The following is a 10,856-nucleotide window of genomic DNA, read 5'->3' on the forward strand; positions in this document are numbered from 1 at the left end:
AACACTGGGGGCAGATGTGTGATAGTGGAGGAGTTTGTGTTGTTCTCACTGAGGGGAAGGGAGAGAGAAGGTGCTAGATGGGGGGTCAGGAGGAGAAAGGAGAGGTAAGATATGCTGGATGGGTAGGGGTGCCGACTGATAGGCTGCAGAGGGGCCTCAGAAACCCTGGCACTGGCCCTGACAGCAGTGAGAGTTTCTGTGGCCTTTGCAGTTTAAACAAAAACAAAAAAATAACATCCCCAAAGCTCTCCGTCTCCATCATGATTGTTATGGCAGGCATTGGCACAGGTTGTGCTTGTTTGCTTAGTTCTGTGAACAAGTCTACTGCACTAGATTCTCATAACTTACAGGAAAACATGACTTTAATAGAGAAAATTCCAGAAGTTGTGTTAGAAGTAAATTTCTAACATAACCTGAAATTTTGTGATGACTTGATCTTAAGTTAGAAGTATTCATTTGGTATCTCCTTTTTTTCCAGAGTGGAATATGTAAAAGAGAATGGCTTTACTCATCCAAGCCCTAGCAATTCCAGCGGCATCCAGTTGAGCCCTCAGGAATCTTGCCCTTCTTCCCCAGCGGCCTTACAGATTGCAGGAGAGAGGAATGATGAGAAGGTGTGTGTCAAAGTTCAGAGGGCAGTAAAATGAAAGCCATGAATTATAGCAGTAATTGTTGTTTTTCCTGTAATTGGAGTTTGGTACTATATTTTAAAACAGTATGCTTGAAGTTTAGCCTATTCAAATATTTAACTGACCTCCCATTTTTTACAGCAAGGTGGTATACATTTATGAATAGAAAAATAAACACATGGAAACAAAGTTAACAAGCACTTGGGCCGAGAAAAGATGGAAAGACAATGGAAACTGGCTGGGGGTGCATCTTGAAGGAGGGTTCTTATATTTATCTAGGTATACTGTTTTGGGGGGAAGGATGGGTGAAATTTGGAAGGATGAAAAGTAAGTGAAGAGTTCAGAAAAAATCCAAATAGATGGCTCAGATAATTTCTGTAGTGGGATTTCTGCTTCCTTCTCCATTGTTGGGTATGCTGAAGGCAGCATTCACAGACGAAGGTTGAGGAAAGAATTGTCATTATGTGGGAACAACCTCTAGATCAGGGCTATAGCCCAGTCGAGTTTTCAAAATGTCCACAATGAATATGCATGAGATTTAATTGTATGCAAATAGATCTCATGCATATTCATTATGAAATATTTAAAACCCAACTGGGTTGTGGCCTTCAAGAACTGTGGCTGCCTGCACCAACCCTAGATGGTCTGAGTTGAGCCCCATGGTTGTAAGATTCTGAAGGGAACTGTACCACATAGCCCTTGGTTCAAAATACTTGCTGTGATGACCCAGATTTGGGTGGGATACCGGTGCCAGAAATGGTATTCGAAGCTGACGAGTCGGAGAAACTTAATGAATTCTCTGTAAACCTGGAGGATTTAATGGAGCAGTTCTTCAAACTGAAGAGTAGCAAATCTCCTGGACCGGATGGTATTCATCCCAGAGTACTGATAGAACAGAAAAATGAACTTGCGGAGCTATTGTTAGTAATACGTAATTTATCCTTAAAATCGAGCGTGGTACCAGAAGATTGGAGGATGGCCAATGTAACACTGATTTTTAAAAAAAGGTTCCAGAGGAGATCTGGGAAATTATAGACCGGTGAGTCTGACGTCGGTGCCGGGCAAAATGGTAGAGACTATTATAAAGAACAAAATTACAGAGCATATTCAAAAACATGGATTAATGAGATAAAGTCAGCTTGGATTTAGTGAAGGGAAAACTTGCCTCACCAATCTACTACATTTCTTTGAAGGGGTGAACAAACATGTGGATAAAGGTGAGCCGGTTGATATTTTCAGAAGGCATTTGACAAAGTACCTCATGAAAGACTCCAAAGGAAATTGGAGAGTTATGGGATAGGAGGTTAGTGTTCTATTGTGGATTAAAAACTGGTTAAAAGATAGAAAGCAGAGAGTAGGGTTAAATGGTCAGTATTCTCAATAGAAAAGGGTAGTTAGTGGGTTTCCCTGGGGGTCTGTGCTGGGACCGCTGATTTTTAACATATTTATAAATGACCTAGAGATGGGAGTAACTAGTGAGGTAATTAAATTTGCTGATGACACAAAGTTATTCAAAGTCGTTAAATCTCGTGAAGATTGTGAAAAATTACAAGAGGACCTTAGGAGACTGGGCATCTAAATGGCAGAATGGCAGATGACACGTTTAATGTGAGCAAGTGCAAAGTGATGCACATGGGAAAGAGGAACCCAAATTACAGCTGCGTCATGCAAGGTTCCATGTTAGGAGTCATAGACCAAAAAAGGGATCTAGGTGTCGTCGTTGATACTTTGAAACCTTCTGCTCAGTGTCCTGCTGTGGCTAAGAGAGGAAATAGAATGTTAGGTATTATTAGGAAAGGAATGGAAAACAAAAATGAGGATGTTATAATGCTTTTGTATCACTCCATGGTGTGACCGCACCTCGAATATTGTGTTCAATTCTGGTCGCCGCATCTCAAAAAAGATATAGTGGAATTTGAAAAGGTACAGAGAAGGGCGACGAAAATGATAAAGGGGATGGGATGACTTCCCTATGAGGAAAGGCTAAAGTGGCTAGGGCTCTTCAGCTTTGAAGCATCAGTTTACGCTTTCCAAAAATACTAGGACTAGGGGCCATGCGATGAAGCTACAATGTAGTAAATTTAAAAACGAATTGGAGAAAATTTTTCTTCACTCAACGTGTAATTAAACTCTGGCATTCGTTGCCAGAGAATGTGGTAAAGGCGGTTAGCTTAGCGGAGTTTTAAAAAGGTTTAGACGACTTCCTAAAGGAAAAGTCCATAGACCATTATTAAATGAACTTCGGGAAAGTTCACTATTTCTGGGATAAGCAGTATAAAATGTTTTGTACTTTTTTGGGATCGTGTATTTGTGACCTGGATTGGCCACTGTTGGAAACAAGATGCTGGGCTTGATGGACCTTTGGTCTTTCCCAATATGGCAATACTTATGTACTAACTGTGACTGTGTATGGGGGGGGGAGGGAATAGCGGAAAAAGTGCCTGAGCGATTGTGAAAGGTCATAGTGGCACGTCAAAGCTTGATAAAGACTGGGATAGATAGAATAGGTGCAGAAGAGAACTAACTGGTTCGTTTAAAAAAAAGAAAAAACCCTACTGCATACATAGTATTCTCCGAGGACAAGCAGGCTGCTTGTTCTCACGACTCGGTTGACGTCCACTGCAGCCCCCTCCGACCGTAAAAAAAACTTCATGGGAGGTCCCGCACGCAGGGCACGCCCACTGCGCATGCGCGGCCATCTTCCCGCTCGTGCGCGACCGTTCCCACTCAGTTTTTTTCCTTTCCGCACTGGAGAGAGACGTGTCTTCGTCCCTCTCCTAGTCAGCCCCGGAAACCGGATTGAGACCTAGCCTGCGTTTTTCTTTTCTTGTTACGCGTTCGCGTTTCTTTTCTCTTCGTGTTAAAAAAAAAATAGTAGAGAAGTTTTTCCCTCATTGTTCTTAGTCGCGAGGGCGCGTTGTCGCAGCCTTGTGGCCGCGCGGTCGTTTCTTTTCTTTTTCGGGTGTGCTTTTCACCGCCACCATCGACGATTTTGACTTCGCCGACGCAATTTTTCCGTCGATGTCCTCGAAGGTCCCAAGTGGATTCAAGAAGTGTGGTCGGTGTGGCCGGCAGATCTCGCAGACCGATACTCACGCTTGGTGTCTCCAGTGCCTCGGCCCGGAGCATAATTCCAAGACGTGCACCTTGTGTCTCGGCTTACAGAAGCGGACGCAGGTGGCGAAGCAAGTTCTTCGGGACCATCTTTTTGGAACTTGCACTGGCCCTTCGACGTCGACCTCACCGGCATCGGTGTTGACGGCCGGGTCTTCGGTGCCGGTACCGATGTCGACGGCGTCGGCGCCGTCTATGGCATCGACCCCAGGAGCACAGGTACCTTTGGCTCGGTGACCTGCCAGCGACAGCGGTGGTGAGCGGCCGCGCGGGCAGTCTGCCCCGGCCACTCCCGCTGCTCAGGGCCATCGGGACCGAACCCTGTCGGATCCGATACCTCGAGGCCGTGGGGGCTCCACCTCCTCCTCGACCCTTCCGCGGAGCGCCGATGACGGACATCGGAAGAAAGCCAAAAAGCACCGTCATCGGTCGCCCACGACGCACGGGACTGGCAGCTCCGGGACATCGAGGGAGGACTCGAAGCCCAGGAAGCGGCAGTGCCAGGAGGAGCGTTCCCCCTCGGTCGAAGAGGTGTCACTGCGCCGGTCGTCGGGTATCTCGCTACCGTCTCCTAGACCCGAACAGCTTCCAGTACCGGCGCCCACACCGGCCCCCTTGCCTTTCCCAACAGCGGGCCTAGACGAGTGCCTCCGAGCCATCCTTCCGGGGATCCTGGAAGGGCTGATGCGCCAGGCTCTGCCGGCACCGGGGGTGCTTGTGCCCTCGGCGCCGTTGATGGAGGCGCCGGTGGGTTCTGGTCCGGTGATGAGGCCTCTGACGCCGACGCCACTTGCGGCACCGGTGTCGACCGCCACTCAGGTGGAGTCGACGTCAATGGAGGGAGCTTCGTCCCTGCCAGCGCGGGAGTCCACCGCTCGACGCCATCATCGAGGACGTGGTTCCTTGCAGTCAAGACGGCCCCGGTTGCGGTCTGAGCTGAGAGATCTCATGTCCTACACCGAGGAGGAGGCCTCGTGGGGGGAGGAGGAGGACCCCAGATATTTCTCCTCAGAGGAGTCTGTGGGCCTTCCCTCCGACCCCACTCCTTCACCAGAGAGGAAGCTCTCGCCTCCTGAGAGCCTCTCCTTTGCTTCTTTTGTCAGGGATATGTCTATCAGCATTCCCTTCCCAGTGGTTACTGTGGATGAGCCGAGGGCGGAGATGCTCGAAGTCCTCGACTATCCATCACCACCTAGAGAGTCTTCCACAGTACCGTTGCACAATGTCGTTAAGGAGACACTGCTTCGGAACTGGTTGAAGCCACTATCAAATCCCACCATCCCCAAGAAAGCGGAGTCCCAATACAGAATCCACTCAGACCCAGAGATGATGCGGCCTCAGTTGCCTCATGACTCGGCGGTCGTGGACTCTGCTCTCAAGAGAGCACGGAGTTCGAGGGATACCGCCTCGGCGCCCCCTGGGCGGGAGTCTCGCACTCTGGACTCGTTTGGGAGGAAGGCCTACCAATCTTCCATGCTCGTGACCAGAATCCAATCATACCAGCTCTACACGAGCATCCACATGCGGAACAATGTGTGGCAACTGGCGGACCTGGTTGAAAAGCTCCCTCCGGAGCAGTCCAGGCCATTTCAGGAGGTGGTCAGGCAGCTGAAGGCATGCAGAAAGTTCCTGTCCAGGGGTATCTATGACACCTGTGATGTGGCATCTCGAGCTGCAGCCCAGGGTATAGTGATGCGCAGACTCTCCTGGCTGCATGCTTCTGACCTGGACAACCGTACCCAGCAGCGGCTTGCGGATGTCCCTTGCCGGGAGATAACATTTTTGTCGAGAAGGTAAACCGCTCTCGACAAGCTCTCCCACCGGGCGCCTTCAGCTTCCACCTCCGCAGGTGGACGTTTTTCCCGGGCCCGGCAGGCTGCACCCTACGCCTACAGCAAGCGTATGTACACCCAGCCGGCCCGAAGGCCTCCTCAGGCACAGGGACAGTCCCAGTGCGCTCGTTCCCGTCAGCAGCGTGCGCCTAAGCAGCCTCCTGCACCTCCACAGCAAAAGCAGGGGACAAGCTTTTGACTGGATCCATGGGAACAAAGCCACCATCAAAGTAGCCGTGCCGGACGGCCTGCCGGTCAGGGGGAGGTTGAAAGTTTTTCACCAAAGGTGGCCTCTTATAACCTCCGACCAGTGGGTTCTCCAAATAGTGCGGTGCGGATACACCCTGAATTTAGTCTCCACCCCACCAAATTGCCCACCGGGAGCTCAATCCTTCAGCTCCCATCACAAGCGGGTACTTGCAGAGGAACTCTCCGCCCTTCTCAGCGCCAATGCGGTCGAGCCCGTGCCACCCGGGCAGGAAGGGCAGGGATTCTATTCCAGGTACTTCCTTGTGGAGAAGACAACAGGGGGGATGCGCCCCATCCTAGACCTGAGAGGCCTAAACAAGTATCTGGTGCGAGAGAAGTTCAGGATGCTTTCCTTGGGCACCCTTTTACCCATGATTCAGAAAGACGATTGGCTATGCTCCCTGGATTTAAAGGATGCTTATACTCACATTCTGATACTGCCAGCTCACAGACAGTATCTCCGATTCCGCCTGGGGACACGGCACTTTCAGTATTGTGTGCTACCCTTTGGGCTCGCTTCTGCACCACGGGTGTTCACGAAGTGTCTCGTGGTGGTTGTGGCATATCTACGCAAGCTGGGGGTGCACGTGTTCCCGTATCTCGACGATTGGCTGGTGAAGAGCACCTCAGAGGCAGGAGCTCTTCGGTCCATGAAGTGCACTATTCAACTTCTGGAGCTGCTGGGGTTTCTGATAAATTACCCGAAGTCCCATCTCCAGCCAGTCCAATCTCTGGAATTCATAGGAGCTCTGCTGAATTCACAGACAGCTCAGTCCTATCTTCCCGAGGCGAGGAGTCAGAATCTCCTGACCCTCGCTTCCCAGACCAGAGCGTCTCAGCAGATCACAGCTCGGCAGATGTTGAGACTCCTGGGTCATATGGCCTCTATAGTCCATGTGACTCCCATGGCTCGTCTTCACATGAGATCTGCTCAATGGACCCTAGCTTCCCAATGGTGCCAAGCTACCGGGAATCTAGAAGATGTCATCCGCCTGTCCATCAGTTGCCGCAATTTGCTGCGCTGGTGGACAATTCGGACCAATTTGACCCTGGGACGCCCATTCCAAATTCCACAGCCCACAAAAGTGCTGACGACGGATGCATCTCGCCTGTGGTGGGGAGCTCATGTCGATGGGCTCTGGTCCCCCCAGGAACAAGATCTTCAGATCAACCTCCTGGAGCTCCGAGCGGTCTGGAACGCACTGAAGGCCTTCAGGGATCGGCTGTCCTACCAAATTATCCAAATTCGGACAGACGATCAGGTTGCAATGTATTACATCAACAAGCGGGGGGCACCGGATCTCGCCCTCTGTCAGGAAGCTTTCAGGATGTGGCGTTGGTCACGCCAGTTTGGCATGCTTCTCCAAGCCACATACCTGGCAGGTGTAAACAACAGTCTGGCCGACAGACTGAGCAGAGTCATGCAACCGCACGAGTGGTCGCTCCATTCCAGAGTGGTACGCAAGATCTTCCGAGAGTAGGGCACCCCCTTGGTGGACCTTTTTGCCTCTCAGACCAATCACAAGCTGCCTTAGTTCTATTCCAGACTTAAGGCACTCGGCAGACTGGCGTCGGATGCCTTTCTCCTCCATTGGGGGACCGGCCTCCTGTATGCATATCCTCCCATACCTTTGGTGGGGAAGACCTTACTGAAGCTCAAGCAAGACCACGGCACCGTGATTCTGATCGCGCCTTTTTGGCCCCGTCAGATCTGGTTCCCTCTTCTTCTGGAGTTGTCCTCCGAAGAACCATGGAGATTGGAGTGTTTTCTGACTCTCATTTCGCAGAACGACGGAGCGCTTCTGCACCCCAGCCTTCAGTCTCTGGCTCTCACGGCCTGGATGTTGAGGGTGTAGATTTTGCTTCGTTGGGTCTGTCTGAGGGAGTCTCCCATGTCTTGCTTGCTTCTCGAAAGGATTCCACTAAAAAGAGTTACTTTTTCAAGTGGAGGAGGTTTGTCGTTTGGTGTGAGAGCAAGGGCCCTAGAACCTCGCTCTTGTCCTGCACAGCACCTGCTTGAATACCTTCTGCACTTATCAGAGTCTGGTCTCAAGATCAACTCAGTAAGGAATCACCTTAGTGCAATTAGTGCTTACCATTATTGTGTAGAGGGTAAAGCCATCTCTGGAGAGCCTTTAGTCGTTCGATTCATGAGAGGCTTGCTTTTGTCAAAGCCCCCTGTCAAGCCGCCTGCAGTGTTATGGGATCTCAACGTCGTCCTCACCCAGCTGATGAAACCTTATTTTGAGCCACTGAATTCATGCCATCTGAAGTAGTTGACCTGGAAGGTCATTTTCTTGGTGGCAGTTACTTCAGCTCGTAGAGTCGGTGAGCTGCAGGCCCTGGTAGCTCATGCTCCGTATACTAAATTTCATCATAACAGAGTAGTGCTCCGCACTCACCCTAAGTTCCTGCCAAAGATGGTGTTGGAGTTCCATCTTAACCAGTCAATTGTCTTACCAACATTCTTTCCCAGACCCTATACCTGCCCTGCTGAACGTCAGTTGCACACATTGGACTGCAAGCGAGCGTTGGCCCCTTCAGACAGTCCGCCCAATTGTTTATTTCTTTCGACCCCAATAGGAAGGGGGTCGCTGTTGGGAAACGCACCATCTCCAATTGGCTTGCAGATTGCATTTCCTTCACTTACGCCCAGGCTGGGCTGACTCTTGAGGGTCATGTCACAGCTCATAGTGTTAAAGCCATGGCAGCGTCAGTGGCTCACTTGAAGTCAGCCACTATTGAAGAGATTTGCAAGGCTGCGACGTGGTCATCTGTCCACACATTCACATCACATTACTGCCTCCAGCAGGATACCCGACGCGACAGTCGGTTCGGGCAGTCGGTGCTGCAGAATCTGTTTGGGGTTTGAATCCAACTTCACCCTCCAGGACCCGATTTTATTCTGTTCAGGCTGCACTCTCAGTTAGTTGTTCTTCGTAGGTCAATTTCTGTTATGCCCTCGCCGTTGCGAGGTTCAATTGACCTGGGTTCTTGTTTTGAGTGAGCCTGAGAGCTAGGGATACCCCAGTCGTGAGAACAAGCAGCCTGCTTGTCCTCGGAGAAAGCGAATGATACATACCTGTAGCAGGTGTTCTCCGAGGACAGCAGGCTGATTGTTCTCACCTACCCTCCCTCCTCCCCTTTGGAGTTGCGTTTTTTGCCTCATTCCTTTGCTTGTCATTCAACTGAGCGGGAACGGTCGTGCACGGGCGGGAAGACGGCCGCGCATGCGCGGTGGGCGTGCCCTGCGTGCAGGACCTCCCGCAAAGTTTTTTTTCCGGTCGGAGGGGGATGCCATGGACGTCAACCCAGTCGTGAGAACAAGCAGCCTGCTGTCCTCGGAGAACACCTGCTACAGGTATGTATCATTCACTATTTGTGCATTCTCCGAGGACAAGCAGGCTGCTTGTTCTCACGACTGGGTGATGTCTACAGCATCCCCGAGGACTGGAAATCTTCCTAGCAACAAAAGTTTGCTAGAGCCTTTGTGCGGGGCCATCTTCCCGCCCCATCGTGTGAGAGTCCCGATCAGTTCTTTTTTTTCCGCGGTAAGGGAGTGACTGCTCGCGGTCTCTCTCCATGTTCCCCTGAAAAGAGCCTTCGTTTTTCGCGGTTTTTCTGTTTTTTCTTTTACTTTTCGCTCTCGTTGAGCTGTTTTCTCTAAAAAAAAACAAAAAAAAAACAGCCCTTTATTTCCTAGGTTTTGTCCCTCTTAAATTTCTTTTCGTTTCCATTGAGGCCCTCTTTAGGCAGCACGTACGCTTTTCTCATTTTTGTGCCCTTCTTTTTGGCACCATCGAGAACTTTGACTTCGCCGCCGCTATTTTTCCGTCCATGATATCGAGGATTCCCAGCGGCTTCAACAAGTGCGCTCAGTGCAACCGGGAAATCTCAGGTACCGACCCCCACTCGTGGTGTATTCAGTGCCTTGGGCCCGACCATCGCCCAGACGCTTGTAAGTTATGTCTTAGCCTTAAAAAGCGGACACAAGCGTCGAGACAAGCTCAGCGGGACCATCTGTTTGGAGCTTTGCCTGGTACTTCGGCGTCGACGTCAGCATCGGTTCCGAGGTCGGCGTCGTTGATGTCGGCACCGGAGATGGCATCGACATCAGGAGCGCAGGTAATGGCTGTCCGGAGACCACCACACAGTGGGAGCAGTGAGCCATTGAGTGGGTCTCCACCTGCCTCGAAGTCTCCTGCTGTGCAGGCCCAACGGGACCGACCACTTTCAGACCTGACCCCGAGGAGGTGTGTAGATTCCACGTCCTCGTCGGTACTGAGGAGTACCGATGACGTGCCTCGAGCGAAGGCTAAGAAGCATCGCCATCGGTCTCCTTCCAGACACAGTACCGGGAGCTCCGGGGCGTCAAAGGACTCGATACCCGTGAAGCGTCGACGCCGGGAGGACTGCTCACCCTCCATTCAAGATGTGTCAGTCCTCTGACAGCCTGGTACCACCTCCTCGCCCTTTGCAGATTCTGCCTCCAGCTCCTGCACCAGTCCCACAGCCTTTCCCGGCAGAGATTCTGGACGAGCGCATCCGTGCCATTCTCCCAGGTCTTCTGGAAGGACTGCTGTGTCAGTCTGTTCCGGTACTGTGGTGAGGTCTTCGACACCAGTAGCATCGGCTTTGGCTGCTACCCTGGTCAACTCCCCGTCGACATCGTTGGAGGGAGCTTCATCGCCGCCGGCACAGGAGTCGACCTCTCAACGTCATCATCGAGGACGTGGTTCCTCGGAGTCGAGACGGGCCCAGTTTCGGACTGCAGTCAGAGAACTCTTGTCTGACACCGAGGAGGATGCCTCGTGGGAGGAAGAGGAGGATCCCAGATATTTCTCTTCTGAGGAGTCTTGTGGTCTTCCCTCTGATCCTACTCCTTCACCAGAAAGAAAGCTTTCTCCCCTGGAAAGTCTTTTTCTCTTCATTTGTCCGAGAAATGTCTGTGGGCATTCCCTTCCCTGTGGTGTCTGTGGATGAGGCCAGGACTGAGATGCTCGAGGTCCTTGACTATCCTTCACCAAATAAG

General features: G+C 51.3%; 1 protein-coding gene across 2 annotated transcripts in view; it reads left to right on the forward strand.

Annotated features, from left to right (window-relative positions):
• Window positions 1–10,856, forward strand: part of DOT1L (DOT1 like histone lysine methyltransferase) — a 642,515-nt gene that overhangs the window by 505,342 nt on the left and 126,317 nt on the right. For both annotated transcript variants that reach the window (XM_030219845.1, XM_030219846.1), the window contains exon 21: window positions 479–614. In XM_030219845.1, coding sequence (XP_030075705.1) covers window positions 479–614 — 136 coding nt within the window. The remainder of the gene's footprint in view (window positions 1–478; window positions 615–10,856) is intronic.

This window comes from Microcaecilia unicolor, chromosome 11, assembly GCF_901765095.1.
Source record: "Microcaecilia unicolor chromosome 11, aMicUni1.1, whole genome shotgun sequence".
Taxonomy (NCBI): domain Eukaryota; kingdom Metazoa; phylum Chordata; class Amphibia; order Gymnophiona; family Siphonopidae; genus Microcaecilia; species Microcaecilia unicolor.